Source organism: Anopheles darlingi, chromosome 3 (assembly GCF_943734745.1).
Source record: "Anopheles darlingi chromosome 3, idAnoDarlMG_H_01, whole genome shotgun sequence".
Lineage (NCBI taxonomy): Eukaryota > Metazoa > Arthropoda > Insecta > Diptera > Culicidae > Anopheles > Anopheles darlingi.
In genome coordinates this window covers 2,727,501-2,747,500 of record NC_064875.1, presented here as the reverse complement: position 1 = coordinate 2,747,500, position 20,000 = coordinate 2,727,501, and the positions used below count along the sequence as shown (strand labels likewise).

Sequence of the window (20,000 nt, the reverse complement as noted above, 5' to 3'; positions counted from 1 at the left end):
ATTCCATCGCAGGTTGTTCACACCGTGCTCACCGTGCAAACTACCGTTCCACGCCAACGTCATATGTTGTGTGTTTATTGCTCGCCTCACCTTTCCGTCCATGGTCAAGGCACCTGCCTCCCTATATGGTGTGTCTTCACCTCCTGCATTCTTCCTTCTCCTCGAAGCACCAAGCGGCCAGCGGCAGCAGTAGATTTGCGTCAATAAAACTTTATGCATTATTTATTATTTTCTATAAATTGACTTACAGCAACCCCGCCCCGCCGGTGCCGCCGTAAATACCGCCACTAACGATACCTCAATCAAGCACCTTTCGCACGGCCAGGACCATGCGCCCTCCACGACACTATCGTATTTCAATCCCCATTGACGCGGTTTCGGTAGCGGTTTATGACTTCACTTGTTGTTACTTTGAAAACCCGGTTGACCGGTTCTGCGCTGCGCCGATTGGGATCTCTATTGGTTGCTACATATGTTGCCGCTATGAGTATCTTTCCGTTCGTTCGTTCGCCCCCCCGCTACGAAAGCCACGATCGTGAGCTCATAGATCACTACCGGCGAAGTTTCGAGAGATCCTTATGCATCAGCCTGGCAGTGGCGATTGGAGAAGTATTTCCAATTAACCATCAATGACGCACGACCGTACGTGGCGGGCGCGAGGAGTTAATCGCCTTGTGGCCCTCGCACAAACGCGCTACAATGCTCACAAGTACCCATCGCCAAGTGAGTGCGCACACGCTACGCTTCTTATCGGTAGACATTTGCGCATGGACCTCAAAATCCGATCGCCAACCCGATCCTCCTAATAGAGCTGGCTGTGTGGCTGGTGGCCTACTAGCGGCTGAACAACACCAGACGATCATCAGTGCGCGGCGGGCGATGCGATTGTGCGGTGTTTCCGCTCATCGATCACACCACGCGGCCGATCGGTGGAATCAGGCCAAGCGAATGGGCACGGCTGCCCTGGTGATAATGTCCGTTAATCAATTGCGCAATAAAATGCGACCATAACCCATCATGCGACTACAATCTGCGCGCTGACTCTTCCCTAGTTAGTAGTAGCACTAACTAGGGGAGTAAGCAACACGGTATCCCATCACGCGTAGTAGTCCATGTAGTAGGCATTCGATCGACTAGAACCGTGTGCAATGTGTGCCTCCACTAAGGTATGATTGCTTAATTGTCCAAACAAGCGGACTCCTTGGTTCCGACACCCTCGTCTGCTCGTCGTCTGAGATCAGCAATTAGCACCATCGGAGGGTCTTTTCTTCAAAGAAAGCTGTCCAGTCATGCATCCGGTGGTGAAGATCGTAAGAAGATTGCCCTGCTCCCTGTCTCGTTGTTGTCCAGTTTTATTAGCATCCCGTAACCGGCAAGGCCACCTTCCTTCTTCATCTTGTCTGTCGTCTCGCCCCGCTAGTTGATGTTGCTTTTTGTTTCTTCTAGATATTACGCTGATAAACGGCCACCTGACTCTATGCACGATGTGGAGACCTCCGGAAAGAATGATTACTGTTTCAGCATCGTTTCAGCCCACATGCCTCTCATCGTCCCCGGGTAAGGCCCGGGTGCGCCTGGGACTACAAATTAATTTTTATAATCTCTCTCAAACGATCACCTTGCCCTGAGGGTCCCACCAAAAAGGGACCAAGGATACACCACTCTTCTTCCAGAGCACGAGAATGAAATTAATTTTAGGTTATCGTTTGTTTACTGGTGACCGTGCGGAAGATGGTGATGCCCCCGGAGGCGGAAGGCAGGCAGGCATGCATCTTGATTGTGGGCTGTGTGTACTGCTGCTCAAGCTGGCCTCTGCTGGACCAGCCAGGCAGTCGAAAAGAAAGTAATAATAACGCTCCGAATGTTTTATTCCGGACCATATTTCGTTCGTCCTTTCTCAGGTCACCATTCATTTTTTTTTCTTTCTTTCGTTCAAATGCTAACACGAGCAGAATGAAGACGAAAAACGAAAACAACTCAACGGCAACTGTTTGAATGTGGGGCGAAAAACAATAATAAAATGTAAAGAAATGAACCAAACGTCATGTCCAGCGGGACCGTAAACCGAGCTTTCAGCACTTCTCCAACCACGGGATGGTTCGGGACAGTGATGATCATCCTTGCTGCTGACTACGATGATGATGATGATGGTGTCTTGGGCGTAAGAAATTCAAACACGCACTCAACGACTCGTGACCTGTTGCACACCGCGTCTTTTATGCGCAAAAGCGGCCATGGTTCATCTTCGCTGCTGATGTTTCGATTGAATGCCGGCTTCAAAGGCAATCTTCTTCTGCACTAGAAAACGCAAGCGTATCCGGATGCGCCTGTTGGCAGGCAGTGGAGTGCGAGAGCTGTAGTGCAGAGCGCAGGATCTTATTATGAAATCAAATTATTACCATCTCCTTGCACTTTCCACGAACTGCCATGCTTGTTGGTTGGTTTCCATTGTGCCAGAGGCATCTCCGTGACTCCGTGGGGCCATCTTTGAACCAGATTGTTTCATTTTCTTTAACGTTTTCAGAAGCTGGCAACAGCGCATTAAAGTAACATTTCTGTTTTCTCTTCAAGTTGCTACTAACATACATTTCAATTCTGGTACTTTGCAAGATCCTGCTTCTGCGAAATGTAGATTCTCTACCAGGAAGTCCAATCAATACAACCCGGCAACTGCAGCAACCTTGAACGAGCTGGACTCATCAGCTAAAGCTACGTGAAGCACCATTATTTCCTAGCCAGCGTTTGCCGGGAATATGGCCTCAATTTTCTCATATTAAGCACTCGGAGTAGACGGGGACGCCCGTCCCCGGGTATTAGCTTTGAGTGGTTCGGTCTGCGCAACATTTGACGTCGGTTGTAGCTGCAGGTGGCTGGCTGGCTGGCTGGCTGGACGTCCGGACGTCCGAAAACAATGTTGATTAAAATTCATAAAGCATAAATTTCTTGCAATACACCTCCGTTGGTCACCCGTCACCTTTCCTCGCTTCAAACTGCCACCGTGAGTCGTGAAACTCATCATCACCTTCTCGCCGCTAGACCGCTTTTTGTCCGGGTGTTTGATTTACCATCGTGCATGTACGCACACATGCACACACACACACTCACACACCACCACTCCTACGTGCTCCATCATTGTCCCCTTGAATACCTTTGGAGGAGGACCAGGACGATATGGTTCACGGTTCCGTCCGCCGGTGGACCGTTGTTGGTACCGATTTGGAATTTCAAATAGTTTTCCGAAAAGGGTCCAGAGTCCATGTCCAGCCGTCGTGTGGTTGACCGGCACGGCGGTAGTTCGTGCCACTAGTTCGTAGAACTTTGCAAAAATGTGGATGACCGAGTTGGGAGAAAAACCAACGGACGCGACATTTAGAATTCATAGCAGAAGGAAGCGCGACAAAACGCGCATTACCCCGCTGTAGCCGCTCTGTTTCGCGCAAAATAATCGCGCGAACATTGGGGAAATGAATGAAATGATTCCAAATAATTTGTACAGACGACATTAAGGCGAGGGCGGAGTGAAGAGGTAGGAGAGACGCTAAGTATTTTTCCAAATAATTTCATATTGGAATGACTGTTTTGTGAAAACAGTCGCAAATCGAATTATATTCCGGAACTACCAGTAACTATGTTTCATGGAATTGTTTTATTCCTAGCTAGATCAGCTAGGAGTAATCCTGCAGACTATAAACCTTCCCAGAAGAGTTCCAGAAGAGCTTTGTGAGCCATGATCCAACTTTCCCGAACAGACATGACATACTCTGCAGGTACTCAGCATTCTCACGACTAGATGTAGTGGATTATTTCAGGAGTTAATCCTTTCTTTCTTCTAGACAACTTTAATCTTTTTCTTGGTATACAGGAAGCTAGTCACGGCATCTGGGGGGTTACAAAAAAGCCATCGAGGACAAAACAAATTTTCATTACACTCTTCTCCTTAGAGCTCTGGGTAAGATAAAGAATTTAAAAGTTCCCAGAAACACAAGGATCCGCGTAGGACTCAATGAGAAGCAACAAAGCGCCTCAGAGATGGAATAGAGAAAGATCACTTTTAAGCTCATTCCTAGGAAAATGTTGGCAGAAATATCGCCCCAAACGTTTTACAGATGACGACTAAATCGGTAGTACATCGAAACGCACTCACAAGGAGCGATTTTCAATTGCACCAACACAGAAAGAAGCGCAACGAAATCCAAATCCTAACGGGATCGGCATCGTAATTCGATACACTCAATCTTCGGAGCCCAGCGGACCCTGGGCAAGGCAAACAACAACGCCACCACCCCGGTGCAAGCGAGGCCAAGCCCAGAGATCAAGCAGTGACCACCGGGACCGGGCTCCACCAGGCGGATTTCTTCGGGCAGCTCGAGGCCACCATTTCGATTGGCCATCGAAGTGGCAACAACGATTTGTTCATTTTGCCCTGCTGCTGCTGCTGCTGCTGCACTTTTTTTTTCGTTGACCAGCTCGATTTCGGGGATCCGCGTCAGCTGTTCACAGTTTTCCACTTCAAATCCTTCGACAGCGGTCGCTCGCGGACCAACAAGATCGGACATGGCGATAGGGTGTGGAACAGAAACCTTCCTCCGGTTCGTTCTGTTTTTTTTTTGTTCTTTCACGATCCTGTGTTTCCCTTCTGTCGAAGCTCAATCATTCGTCCGGTGCGCAGGTTGCCACAGCACGGGCGGGCACTGCACCACCACCAGTCAGTGCAAAGGAAACATGAAAAATGCATTCCACACAAGGCATCGGCAACGGCAACAGAGAGCTCAACTTATGTTCCAGCACTGGGCCAAGAAGCAAGCACAGTTCTGGGGCTTATCGTCGAGAGGAGATCGTCGATTCTTTCATCAATGCCCCGGCTCGGCGTCGAAGGGAAATTGAGAACGAAAATGGGAATTTAATCCTGTGCCCTATATCAGCTTTTCACGAATTTCGAATCCAGATGAAATGAAGAGAAAAAAAATGCTATTCGAGATAGATCGAACCTTCGGACAAAAGGCACGTCCCCGTCCGCTGACGGATGCACAGAACGCACAAATCATCTTGAGACGAAGCGCGAGGCGATGTGATGCTCTGCGGTATCGTGTTTCGTCGTCGTGGTGCCCCCGTCGCTGGATGGAACTCCAAATGGATTATGACGACCAACGACGCGATGAGCTGCTGCTCAACCGTTCGTAAACGCTGGCAATTCTGGCATATCGGCAGACAGCCGGCACCGGAGTAAATGCATTTCGCGAACGGTCATCAGCAGCATCCACAAGACGTCGACAACCAAACAAACAACGGACAAACGTTTGCCGTCTGACGAGAAAGTTAATCAAACGAACGGCATGAAGATGGTTTCGAGGAATTTCGCCGTTCGCCAAGATAGCGCCAAGAAACTTGAGAACCAGACCGACTTCTGTGTGCAGAATAGAACCCGTTCACCGGAGAAGCGAGAAGCGATCACCAACCATCATCACCATCATTATCACCCAGCACCTCCTCCGGGCGATGGTGGATCAACTTTTGCAAAAGTGGGTTTCCAGGGGATCCGGAATCTTACATTGTTCATGCCGGCGGCAGCGGCGGCGCTCGACCAGATGCATCCGGAATTGAAATTTGTAATCGAAGTTACACCACGCTGTGAGCTTCCTGTGGACTCCGGGCAGCAGCAGTAGCAGCATGTTTTCATCAGGGGAGGACGAAATTTATCTTCCAGTAGAATTCACAATCCACCAGCGGTAGACAGGAAAGGGAGGAAGTGTATCAGGGGTTTTTGGGGTTTTCGGTTTTCAGTTCACTCCATGCGGTTCTCCTTTTGAACGATTACAGCCAACCACTCCTCGATTCAACCCCCCCACAGCAAGCAGCAGCAGCAGCACAGTAGCGTCTCGTCCGTCGTGGCGGTTGTGGTTTGCTTCTCCCGTTATCTAACCTTTACAATGGTCTCACAAACTCTATCACCGTCGTCATCATCATCATCATCATCATCATCATCAGCATCACCATCGCCATCATCTTCACTATCAACTGGGCTACTGCTGGTGGCTGCCGGGCGCACAGGAACACCACCATGGCGCCACCGGCGTCAGTGTGGTTCCGGTGTGTGGTTTCGTTCGCTTCTTCCGGCACCGAGATGTGTCCACCGGCACCTCGGACAAACAAAACGACGAGCGACTGGAGGAAGGCTACCACGGGAAAGCTGGAGAAAGAGTTCGGCAAACCGCTCCGCCTGCCTCCGTTTTCCCGGTCGGTTAACCACCGTCAACAGGCCGGGCCAACTCCGGCGGCGGGAGTAACTGGAGAAATCGAAATAATTAATGCAAATAGACGGATCCAATCCCGGCAGCACCGTTTTGTCGGTCGTTTCGGGATCCAAACAGATCTCCGGCCACGGTGACGGCTCCGGTGACGGTGACGGAGGCGGAGGGAAACCAGATCATCGATGGAATTTAATGGATTTCCATGCCGCCATACCACGAGAAACTTCTCCCTTCGCTGGCTGAGGTTTGTGGTCAATCATTAAAGAGAACGCATCATCACGCTCTCTATCTCCTCCCCCCGTCCCGGGTGGTGGTGTCGCGTTCACGGTCATGGTAAAACGGTGGTGGCCATCAGCGTGAACGGATTGCTGGATCACGTTTCGCTTTAAGCAACAGCAACTGGATGGACGATCCTCGTGATGGACATCTCGTAAAAGGCGGCACGGTGTGGCCGAGGGGGAGAATTCTTTGCCACCTGCCTTCACAGGTCGGTAGAACGGTGGGGATGATACCGTGTGCCGGCAGCATAAAGCCATCCTTCATACTGCGCTGGGATGCAGCAACAAAAGGGCGAGCAACAGCAGTCGGCTGCCAGTCAGGATTTCTTAATCCCGACCAATCCCTACAACCCGTTCAGGAGGTGCAAGGTGTAATCAGTCACACCGTTGTAATAAGAGGATTGGAAGGACAAGAAATGAGATGCAATCAGGGAAAGGGCACACCATCGGTCGCATCGGCGGCGAAAGGCCTTAACGTCCTAGAGCCGGTGTGCATCTAAGTGCAGCACCACCGCCAGCAGCAGGCAGGAGTAGCTTCAACGCGTTCTGCTAGCCCAAAGCGAAACCATTCCAACGGTGGCCGAGAAGAATTATGGCTCACCTTAGCAGCAGCAGCAGCAGCCCTATCAGCCCTAGCTGCTCGTGACAGAGCTGAACTAATAGGTTAAGCAGGGGCTTCCAGCAACACCTAGGCATGGAGAGACCGACCGTTGGATGCCTAAAACGAATTCCAACGTTTTCTCGTCAGCACCTCACGATGGCCGCTAGTAGATGGTCTCACCGATCCCGGGTGGACGCACTAGAATGCCAAGCGGTTTACCCGCTGCTACCGCTTCCGGACTAATGGGTATTCATTTCTTAATAATTCTAACTACCATGGCGGCGGGCCAGAGAGGCCTAGGCGGGTCACAAACACAATGAAGGTCGTCGCCGTCTTTTCTCCAAAACACTCTCTGCGTCCCACACAACACTGGGCCGGGTCGTCGTCGTCATCAACGTGGAATGTTTTGTGCGGAATGTGCCCTCAAAAACCTCGAGGCTCGCACTTTTCGGTTGGCCGGAGACGCGGGAGGGGACGCGCAACATTCTTTGGCCGAAAACTGGCAAATTGTAGTCACCCCATGGGCCTTCGATTAATGTCGCACGAACGAACGAGCGGAAGTCACTCGGCGACTTCTGCAGCGACGACAACGATGCTCTTACCGAGAAGGGCTCGTCGCTCGGGGGTCAAGCATCCGTGAAATTTGGTCTCCTGCCCTCCTGTCCCCTTTTTTCCGCCCCAAAGCCCTCCACGAGCATCGGAGTCAATGCTGCAGAGAATAGCTGCTAAAGGGCTGGATGGAGGAGGAGGAGTTGGAGGAGAAGAGCGAATAAAAATTGGACAACCAAGTTACAGCCGAGTTGCCGACGAGAATACAAAACTTAAAAGACGATAAGTCGCAATGAGGATAACAACAGCCCCTCTTCGGGCGCTTTCCCTCCTCTCTCCCTCCTCTCTCCCTCTGCTTCTCCAACGGGCTTAGCATTTCTCGAATAGAACGCTAATTAGGATTGCCATATTTCATCTGGCTGCCAGTTTCCCTTGGCAGCGAACAACATGAAAGCCCGACAAGAGAGTGTAAGCCTCCTCTCGATAGAAAGCAACGTCAATCACGTCTGGACACACAGAATGTGGCAGGAGAGCTGGAAATAAAAACTCCAGGCATCCAGCACCGTGGCACCGTGGACGGGGCCTCGCCCTAGCGAAGATGAAAAAAAAGCTGTCGCTCGAGCTGACGTGGATGCGGAGGATTCGGAGGATTTTTTCGTCTTCTTTCCAGGATCCCGGCCCTCTCTTGGTAGACCTCCCTTGCATATCCGGAAAAGCCGGCCACCGGAACCTCCCGGATATCAAGAAAGTCACGGGTACGTCGTCATCAACGCCCATCTTTTTCGGGACTAGCCCAAGAATCCCAAGACCGTCTGTTTGGAGTCAAACGGACCAAAGAAGCAAAAAAAAAAAACAGTAAGGTGGAACCCCGGTATAAAGGAAAGTTTCTTCACTCCTTTTTTCCTCCAAGGAACTGCTAGAGAAGTTTGTTAGCCAAGGCATTCTATACGGGACACCACCACCACCGCCAACCGGCACTCGCACCCGCGTCTCATCTCGAAGGCGGAACACATTTGGAAATGCTCTAAAAAGCGTCTCGAGGAGCACTACAACTCAACACACGCAGGCCACTGGCCACCAACGCCAATCAATTTCCTGGCCCCGTCTCTCTACAGCTCTCTCGCTCTCTGCTTCCTCTCTTTGGGGCGGGAAGGTTTGCGACAAAAATTTTAAATTGCCATTGCCAGAAATTGCTCCGACTGGCGGCACCATGGCCTGCGACGGCTACGACATTTGTGGCCCGACCGTGACGGAGAGACAGGTTCCGAAGGCGAGGCGGCGGCGAACACCGGTACGTCCTTCACCTAAACCACCACATAATGACCGCCCGCACTTTCCCTCTCTGTCTCTCCGTCTCACTCTCTGTAACGATGAGGCTTCACCGCATTTTGTGTCCTTTTGCAGGGCGACGAAGTCATTACTTAAGTTTGGCGCATACCAATTTCCTCCTGCCTATCGGACGCTGGTCCCGCTGCTGCTCTCGTAGCTCTCGAGGAGGAAGCCCGTCTAGTAGTGAGACCTTGGCGTTCCACTTGGCAATCAATTGTCGCAGTGTGGTGCTGCCCACTGTGCCCTACAGGACGACTATCACCACAAGAAGGAGGGGAGACACACATACACACGGAGACACAAACGTGTTCCTGGTGCTACTGGTCGTTGGCCAAAATATGCTCTGCTAGCCTTCTTTCGATAATAATGAGCCATTCCGGAACAGCAGGGAACGCCGGACAGCAGCATCTTTTGGCATCAGCGACCGAACCGCCGGCCGACAAGCTGATTACACCAGTCGCCCCGTCCCGGCCTTACTCTTGGCATGGCAACATGGTTCGAAAGCAGCAGCGAAAAGAGCAGCGATCGAGTTCATCGAAGGCCATCGTGTGTTCTCCAGCAGCAGCGGATATGATTTTTGAATGGCCGAGCGCAGCCCATTCGGGGTCGTCCGGAAATGAACATGTTATAAAAAATGGCATCGACCAGCTATTCCAGCACACAATTTTGCTTCACTGCTGCTGCTGTGTAGCCAAGTGGCCGGAGAAGGGCGAGTCGAGAGACAGATGCGAACGATTCCTTTGATGCACCATTCCCTTGCCCACGTTTTTCGCCGATGCCGGTTTTTTTGGGAGGATCGCTTCCCCCATTCAGCTTCAATTGACCACGACTGAGTACTCATGTACTGATGGTGATGGTGGTAGTAGCACATCAGAGCCCTCCTTCTTCTGTCAAGAGGAGAATTAAAGTTCTCTTCTTATGACATACTTTGAGAGCCCTCCACTCCCACCACACACCCAGCACCGCGCACACGGACGGACTTCAGACAAAATTCACCAAAACGGACCAAACTTCGCTTCGTGTGCGCGCGCGTTGTCGTTCTGGAACGAAAAACCCGGTGGCTCCCGGTACCCGGTACCGGTACGTATGTTCCTGACGCCCAAAGACCCGGACATGATTACTTTTGCCCTACCGAAACACTCCCGGTACAATCAGGAATCAAACAACGCAACAACGCGAAATCGAGAGAATAAAAAACGAAAGAATCCGACGCCAAACAACATACATCGGAAATGTTGCAAACGTCCAGTTGATTGATTCCGGAATTCCTGTGATGCCAACAGCTCTCACACAGCTACTCAACCATCAGCACCAGGCAGGCCAGCGCACCAGTAGCACACCAAACCAAAAAAGGACGAAAAACGCAATTCAATTAGCGCGCGGTCGGTCCGGGGCCATTTTTCGTTTTTCGAAACCTTGTGCGAAACCGGCGGACCGCGCCTTTCCCCTGACCCTAGCCCTCTCTTTCTCTCTCTCTCACTCTCTCTCCGCACTACACAAACGGTCGGAATCGTAATCGATGAAGAATTACGGTAACAATTGGAAACGAAACGAGGACGAGAAATTCCAGTGTGACTTGGAGAACAATTTGTTAGAAACAGTTTTTTTTTCCCGCTGTACCTTCGTGGCCCTTGTGACCTTCCTCTACTACCGACCGATCCCGATCGACGAGGGAAGTGTTTCACATTTTTATTTACCTTTTAATCCCCGCGCCACACGTTCGAAAGCGAGGCCGGGTCCCAGCGAGAAGCATAACTGGAAAATGATGAAAAATTGAGTTCTGCGCACGACTAGAGCGTCACTGGCATGGGAAGGTGCGGGGTCTGTCCGCAGCAATACCAATCAATACGGAGCAATACCTCTACAGACAGAGGGCCAATCTTTAGGCGAGGCTTCGATTGGACATTCTAATTGCCCGGGAAGTGCCGCCAACTGTGCTGAGAGCTGAGCGCGACGGCGAATGGCGACCGAAAAGAACAATCGGTCCCTTCGGTCGGTCGACGGCATGGCTAATGAAGTGGCGTCGAGCGAGCGTCGAGAAGTGAAAATTGTTGGAAAATATTGTGCTCCCAAGGTAGTGCCAGGGAAAGGAAGTCATAGAGTGACTCTTCCCCCGGGCACTCTCTGCCGGATTCTACCTCACTCTACCTTTCTTTCTACCATCATAACAAACAAATTATGAGTAATTTATGGCAATATTGGAGGAAGGGAGAATCGTGACGAAATCATCATCGTTCGATCCCTCTCCGGACGAATCCGGACGATGAAGACCCGCACCGCGTACCGTTCGAGAGGCATTAGAACAAGGCCTCTCGCTGGCGTTTCCGTTCTTTTTGTTTTTTCTCCGATTTTTAAGGCCCACATGTGGCGCATGACGTTTTTTTTTTTTGATAAACTGGCGCCATTTGGACCACTGAGCGTGCGTGAGTTTCCTCTCTGTCTACCCCAAATCACTCCACTCCGCAGCGTTTCTTCCCTCCTGGATTGGGAAACTAATGAATAAAGTTAATTGGTTTTCATTTTCCTCATCCCCCGGCAGGAGGAAGGCAGCGCAGGGCTGGGCGTGACGATGACGCGATCAACTTTGTCTGTTCTTTGGTGCGCTCCATCCCGTTTTTGGAGCCGTCGCCGCGTTGATGGTGATTTCTCCTGTTTGAAACTAATTTTTGAACTCGGGCAAAAACCCTGGAACTAAACTAAAAGTACAACAAGCCCTGCAGGGCGCCTGCCAGACGGAGACGGCGAGGGGTGAGCAGTGCAGCAGTGTAGGAGCAGAGGGATGAAATAAGCAGGGGCGCAGGAAATCAGTCCCGTGGCCGCACTCGTTGAGGTAGGTTAGTGTCGGAAAGTTGGGCAAAGTCGAATGATTAATGACCGAGTTCCCTGTTCAGCTGTTTACTGGTTGCGAGGCTACGAAGTGCAGCAGCTAGGCATGGTTCTATGTTGCTAATAGAGTGAGACCGTGAGCGAAAGGTAACTATTGGACCGGATGGTCCCCCTCCCGCCGCCGGTTTCCTCGACACTGCTAGACCATTAGCCCCCGTCAGTCAGTCTCCTTTGCCGGATTGTTTTCTAATTGTTATTATTCACGGTCATTGTCGGCCTCATTTTTGGGAGGATAGCATCTCGTCGTTCTCGTCGCCGTGGTTCCAGGAACCCGCCAGGTCGACTCCTAGCCGCATGACGCACGTGCAGCAAGAGGGTTGTTGCTATACGCACTGGCGATAGAACACGATCCGCCATCCTCGTAGCAACCCAATTGGCATGGACATATGTTGCGATGCGATAAAGAATGACAAAATATGCCCAGAAAAGGTCAAATGGTAGTGTGTGGGTCGCCTCGTCAGACCTCCTCTCGCAATAGCACGGAGCTGACGCTAAGTGACGCAAGTCTATTTTGACATTTGGCCAAACGAGCGTCTAATCGAGGTCCGGTCGTTGTAACCATCCTCCTCTCGTAGCGTCGTGTAACGTCATGCTGCTGCTGCTGTTGCTTGTTGCCATCAAGCAACGTGCTTCCGCGGGTCAGCGGGTCCTGCGCTACACCCCGGCTGACCTTCGGAGATTGCGAATACCCGGCGAACGAACGAACGAACGAACGTCTGCTGATTGCATCCCGGGTGCGATAAGCTAATCAACCGCACCAACTGGTGGCACTGTAGCTGATCGGTCGAACGAAGCTGAATCATCACATCGACACGAACCTCGATAATCTTGGTTTCGACGTGGGGAGAGAAAAAAAAGGTCAGCCCGGCTACAACAAATCCCTACAACCACCAGGGGCATTAGGTTTAGGTGGTTTCACTCCCATGTTTTTCAGAAGATCTGTTGTATCTTCTCTGCAGCTTCCACGCTGGGCTCGATCCACAGGCTCCGGGACACGCATAAAATTTTATTGTTTGCTCATCGCGCTAATGCCCTGTACCGGACCGGACAAAAAAGAGTGCCATCAAGGCAAGAACAAGGCAACGCGCATAAGAATCCGGCGATAGTTTACAGATAGACTCGACAAATCGACGAGAGGAGCAAATGGAAATGGAAATGGAACTGGCAGAGATGCGCAAGCGAAAAGTAACAACGGCAGGAAAAAAGGAACTAATCCAAACAGAACGGAATCCATTAGTTCCAATTACCATTACAGCGGTATATGCCCGCGGGGGCATCAGGAGAAAGAAAGAAAAAAAACTGGTGGCTGGTCTAGGCACAAGCGAGCAGAAGGATCAGCAGAAGAATGGTGGCGCAAAGGGAACCAGAACCACCAAAGGAAAACAACCATGTAGAGCCGGCGGGGGATCAGCATCGCTCACCTGGACTCAGCTGGCCTGGACGATACTATCGCCTCGAATGGTTCCCGGCGATAAAAGGATTAAAGGGGGCTCGGGATGAACCAGTAACAGCGGCAGCATCAGCTGCGGCACGACGTAGCAACAGACAATGCCGGTTCTCTCTCTCTCTCTTCTTCTCTCCGTCTTCCGGCCATGAATCTCCTCCGTTTTCACCTCACCGTATCCCTGAGGGGTCCGGAAAGGCGCACATTGGGAGGACTTATCGGATTTACCTGGGAACTCGTAAGATGCTTGTACGTGTGCACGTGTGGGTGTGTGTGTGTTTAGGGGTAATAATGAGTGATGGATCCCCCCAGGCTAAACTAGAAGCAATCAAGAAAGGAGCGGCGTACAGGAATGTGGTCTAGTTCCTTTTTTTTTCGTTGGTACAACAGATGACTCCATTCGTCGCTTAGAACACACGTCGATCGTCAACAGCGCAGCGTCGCGCCAAAAACCTGCTGACCTACATCAATCTTCATTTGCGGATTTCTTCCAACAGCAGCAGCGAAAGGCGACGAAAGGTAACCTTTCGCAAGGTCGCCGCGAATCGCGATCAGTTACCATCGTGTGCGTGTGGCCATCGAAAGGAGCACGTCCGAATGAGGTAATTGACACCCGGCCAACGTCTTCGATTGGTATCGATGGGCGAGCAGCAGCAGCAACAGCAGCTTCGCATTCGTCGATACTAAACGATCGATCGTCGTGTCGCGACGATCGCGATAAAAAGCAAACTGAAGGCGAACCACCTCCTTCGCGTCCGATTAAAAGGCAAATTAACGTGCTACCAGTATGGGCGAGAAGAGCACGCGAGCCGGGAGAATGGCGGAGGTTACTAGACCAGGAAACGGATACGGAAAAAAATCGGAAATCGGACGAGGACCGTTATCGGCCGTTGGCCGTTTAAATGGTGGTTACTGGCATTATAAACGCGTGTTTCCAGATAATGTGTGCAACCGACCGATAACCAAGGTTATGCTAGGCGCTAACGGGCCGACCATTGACATCTAGGCGCTAATGTGCGCGTGGAGGCGCGCAGGAAAGATGATGTCTCACCGCATTTGTCACTGGCGGTGGTCACAAAACAACAACAACAATCATATCCGCATCCGCGTCGTACGGAACCGGTTCTGGAAATGCGACCATACACAACACGCCAGCCTGCTGCTCGCAGCAACACCTCTTCCTGTGTGTTCTACATCGATTACGCGCATACGAATGAAGCGTTTCGCACGCCCGGAGGGCCAAATATATCGTAGCAAATGGGCCGGACGGCGACGCTCACGTTCCGTAGCGTAGCGGATCAATTTCATCAATAAAATTGCCCTTCGCAAACACACCACCGTACACCACCACCACCGAGAGACACCGCGAGAGGACGGTCACACCGTTTATAGTACTATTCCGGTTGAATTGGCCGATCCGTTTCCATCCCCGGGTGGGAGGGGCCGGGGTGTTCACGGTGACCACAAAAAGTGTGGTTTCACCACAACAGACGACTACCACCACCGTCCGTGTGCACGAAGATATCGCACAACCAGTCCACCACCCACCCCACTCTGCATACACATCTGAACCTACGCGTGTGTGTGTGTATGTCTGTGTCTGTGATGCGAATGCATAATTGAGCAACCTGTCCGCCGTGTCCTGCGTGCGTGCGTGCGTGCGTGCGTAGAGCCGCAACGAACTGGTGGTTGTTGGTGGATGCCGTCCCAGACCAGACCCCCGGTTAGTTCGGAAACAAATATAAAGAATATTTATGGATCTTCCTGGAGTGCGAGAGCGAGGCGACCTTCTGCCGGGGCAGGTTTCGTCGCCGCGTGGGGGGGGGGGGGTGGTTTTGATCCTTTTTCGTGCGGAATATAAATTGTGGCCACCACGCGTACCGGCAGTACGCCAGCTGGTGGCCGATACCCTTCCGTGGTGGAGGGTGGAGTATGAAAACAAAAGCGTCCCTTGCCGGATGTTTTCGTTTTCCTTTTTGGAGCGCGCAAAAAGGCGCGGGAGGGGTGGACGAGGGCGCCAACAAAATACACTCTCCTTTCTCGAGGGTGGGTGGTTTGTCCCTCTTCCCCGTGGAAAAACGTGGAGAACACGTGGAGGAAACGCACAAAGGCGGAAAAATAACAAAATAATCGGAAGACCCCTTAACCGTTTCGCAGCGCAAAGGACGGGAATGGGAATCACCACCACCACCCCCTCCCCCACCCCCTTCACACTATTGGAGGCTGCCACTAAGGAGCATAAATTGGTTGAAGTTTATCTTAAATTAATGTCAATCAGTCAGGTGCAGGTCCTCGTCGTCCTTGGGAACTTTTTATGTCCGATTTCCTGTGTACCTTCACCCAGACCGTCGGCTCCGCAATCGGTACCGTGCCCCGGTAGCACCGGCATGATTTGATAAGGCCATTTGTCGAGCATCAAGCCCGGGGGCCAAGGAAACAGTTCTTTTCCCATACGATGGCACTAAAGTTTTACTCCACGTGCTTGCGCGGGAGTTTGAACAACTTCTTCCCACTGGTGCTAACTGAGGGCCATGTGGGTCGTAGGACAGGCGCATCGGAAGAATTGTTTCATTCGGTAGTTCTGAACGATCGTAGCAAAGTTCCTACCAAGGGGGAAGGCAAATCGAGCTACCCCCGGAAACGGGACGGGAGACCAATCGTATTTTCTCCATCTCGGGGTCCGGAATGCTCAAGTTCCTGCTACTAAGACTAGGATCGGACGCGCTCTCTCTCTCTCTTTCTCTGTGTCTTTGTGTATGTCGTCTGGCACCGGGACAGCGGAACACACTCGCACGGGAACTATTTTCCAATCAACATTCCGCCAAGACGAGCAACATCTCAATAAAGAACGACTCTCGCGTAGAGCAGCTATCGAGCGGCCACCAGGACGGACACCTCCTCCCAGGCTGGTCACATTTTATCGCAGGAAAAACAGAAGAAGCAGCTGTGCAGCAATTGGCGCAGAGCCGATACCACCGCTCACCGCGCTTCGCTTCGTCCTCGCACCGAATGAAGATAATCAAAATAACATATCTAGGAAAACGATACAACGACCCCGTATCGACGGTACCGGTTCGGGGCCATTGTGGTGGCGCAAGGACGCGCAAACTTTTCCCAATAATCCAATTGTCTCGCACTGGAAACCGCGGCGTGACCGTAAAGAACAATCGAATCATGCTTTGATAGCGACCAAAGTTCGAGCATTAGCGCGACTTCGCCCATTGATGGGACCAATAATTGGAGAGAGAAGTTTAGTCAGACGCACACACACACATATAAGGATAGCGAAACTTACCGTTACGTTGCCACTGGCGAAACTTGTGGTACAGGAAGCAGGAACACATGCAGAAGATCGACGAGAGGATCATCAGCGTGAGGACGATGCCGACCCAAACGTCGCCGATGAATCGCTCGTAGGTCGGATCGAGTAGCTGATCGCCACCAATCATGCCATCACGTCCAGCGCCGCCACGATTGGCGAACGATTGCAGGCTGTTGAGCAGCCCGTAATCACTGCTGCCATTGCTGTAGTCGATGGCACCGAACAGGCTGGACGATGGGGACGACCCAAAGCCAAAGCTGCCAGCGTCGGCCATACCGGCACCGAGGCGTGCTGCTGCACCGGCACCGAACGTACCGCCGATTCCGCCGCTCTGCTGCTGCTGCTGGTGCTGTAGGTTCTGCCAGAAGAGCGTGTAGTTGTTGCCCCGGATCAGCTTATCAAAGTCGAGATTCGTCGGTATTTCGAAGGTAATCTTGGATTCGAAGTTTTCAATCATTTTCCAACAGCCCACCAATAATACGCTGCCACCACTCAAACCACGAGGATAAACATACGAGCAGGACTCGTGCGCACTCACTCGCAGCTCACTAGGATGGGTTACTCGCGATAGTAATCGGCACCACACACACGCAACCACACGCAATGCACTTTAGCGCCTCGCTTATCAAAGTAAGCTTCTCTTTCTCTCGCTCTTTCGCTCTTTGCGCAGTCGAACACGAAATTGACTTTTCTAATTCCCGGTGGTGTACTTCGACAAACGGGCACAGTTAACGCGCTACGTTTTTCGCTTATCGCCGGCCGGCGAATGTGTGTGTAAGTGGAGAAAATTTGTCCTCACCCAACCGAAAAAGGACACCGGAACACGTCAAAACACAGAAGAAGAAAGAAAAACTCGAGGCTTTTCGGTGACGCCGGTCTGGGAAGACACTTTTCTCGTAAATGCACTCCGTGTCGTCGTTTTCGCGGGGCACACGGGGGCTCTGCCTGCCTGCCTGGGCTGCCGATAACAATGATGGCGCTATCAAGTTTCACGCGGACCAAAAGACACACAATCACACACACACGGCACTACACGACAAAGTGGCGGCGTCTCGTCTTTACGGTAACACGGTACTAGCACGCGATACACTGTGTACTTTGTTGGCGCGCCAAAAATTTTACGATTTCTCGGGCACAAAACAAATATCGCAGAGTGGCACAATAATAAAAGAAAAAAAAACGCTGGTCGTTCGATTTGGTTCGATTTCGTTCCCGTTTGTCTTTCTTTCTCCCCTTTTTTGCCGGAGGAGCAGTAACAAGACAAACACACGCGCGTATTCGAACGGACGACGACAATCGTTTCCTTCGGTTGGAGAGAATCTTTTTTACTACGCTCTGGGGGAGCGTCTCACGTCTGCTCGCTCGAACGTTCGCGTAATGAATGAACCAGCGGGAGATACAAACGTGGCGATGAAACCTCTACTGAACCCTGTTCACCTATGCAACGGTTGCTCGAGCGACCGTCATACCCTCAACCTGTATAATCTTAAGTCCGCTGTTTACTTATAGATGGGCAAATTGAGTGCAAATTAAGCTGTTATAATACAACGGATGCTCTACTTTTTTACTCAACCGAAATAAATAACAAATAACAAATAACTATCGGAAATTACTTGCAGAGATTAAGTCGATTTGTCGGTTCAAAAAAGTCCATTTTGACTTGAGTGGCAAGAAGCGTGTTATTTGACACAGAAAGTTGAGGGTCATGAATTGCAGGCTCTTTTGGATAAAGATGATGCCCAATCCAAACGTTTACGGGCCATGGGAATGGTTAAAAAATTGGAAAATGGGTAATAACCCATGAATTAATCGATAGGCGAATGGAACGACGTCAAAACACATAATATGAAAATGTCAGAAAATGGAAAATAGACATACAAAATTAAGAAGTCCTTTCGCATATCACCTAAAAGATGGAAAATGGTATAACTGGCGAGGGAAAATACTTCGATTACACTATTTTGTGGCTTTCGATTTAAATAGAACGTATTTTTTTGGACAAAAGCAAACAGCGGATTTAAGGTTTTCCATTTTCCGATTTCAGAAATGTTCTCTCTCTCAGTTGTTCGGCTCGGTTTATGTTCGGGTGATGCTCGGCTTTTGTTTGGTTTATGTTCGGTTAATGTCGGGTTTTCCTCGGTTCAACCATTTTTAGAAAGAGAGGTTTTAGAGGGAGAGTAAAACTCAACCGGAAATTTTGAGAGAGAGAGGTGCGAATTTCCCGCGATTTTAACGGTTTTGTTATTTAGCGATTACATTCCTATCGGAACCCATAAACGATAGCAGGTTTTCAAGTAAGGAGCAAGCATGGTCATAGAATGATGAAATGTTGTTTTCTTATCAAATGTGTTCCTTCCGAAACAATGTCATTCAGTTTAATGTGAACTCAAATTCAACAACTCAAAATGAAGGCCAGCCATGACCTACCTCAAACTGCCATTTTCAAGGTCACAGCTGATCGCTCGCTGATCTCTCGTAAATCTAGCTGAGTTCAACTTGAAGCACTTCCGACTCGGATCGGAATTATTAAGAAAATACCAAAAAAATCGAGTCGGAAGGTCCGGAATTTGCATAGCACAGCATCCGGCAGGGCGCGATGATACTGGCGCCGAGGAGACATGACAACAAACCCAACAAGACGAACTCACATATCATCATCGCAATTCTCGCACAAGCTCGCGATGATTTAATGGCTGAAAATTGAGGCGGAAAATCAGGTGCAGCAGGTGATGGTACTGCTGATAACGCTTCACTGCTGATGCATATGCGAGCATTTTCCTAGCGAAGGAATTTCCTCGAGTGAGCACGACGAATCATCATCGTGATTGCGCCCCAGCGTCGTCATCATCGTCGTTGCGAAGGCAGACAAGCGTGAGTCAACCGATCTGTCGTTTTCCCCTTTTTCCCACGCAGCATAAGCGGGTGTGGGGATGGGTGGGACGCTTCAATAAAAGAGCTGGAATCTGGGATGGAAATGAGGAAAAATACCCGTGGTCGCAAGGTACGCGACCCATTCGGTGGCATGATACCGGAACTGAGTACCAGGGCTGGGTTAGCATCACACTGATGTAATTACCAGACACACACATACACACACACACACCAGGTGATTCTGATAAATCGAGTCATTTCCAACGGTAGAATGTGTCGCCGGTTGGGGAGTTCGCTCGCTTCGGCTACACCACCAGCGGTTTCGGTCGTCCTGCGCTTTGTGGTCGTTATTCGGAGCCTTTGCCCAGGGGAACAAAAGCTTTACTTATTTAACCATTTGATTATCACAATTTGGCGCAATCTCGGTTCCATTGCTTTCTAGAACGCTCGAAACAGCTCGTGTTGTAGATCG

General features: G+C 50.8%; 1 protein-coding gene across 1 annotated transcript in view; it reads right to left on the bottom strand.

The window, feature by feature from the left end:
- Positions 1-18,167, bottom strand: part of LOC125957483 (protein commissureless 2 homolog) — a 48,753-nt gene extending 30,586 nt beyond the window's left edge. The window contains exon 1 of the mRNA XM_049690226.1: positions 16,631-18,167. Coding sequence (XP_049546183.1) covers positions 16,631-17,114 — 484 coding nt within the window. The 5' untranslated portion in view covers positions 17,115-18,167. The remainder of the gene's footprint in view (positions 1-16,630) is intronic.
- Between the last annotated feature and the right edge of the window lie 1,833 nt (positions 18,168-20,000).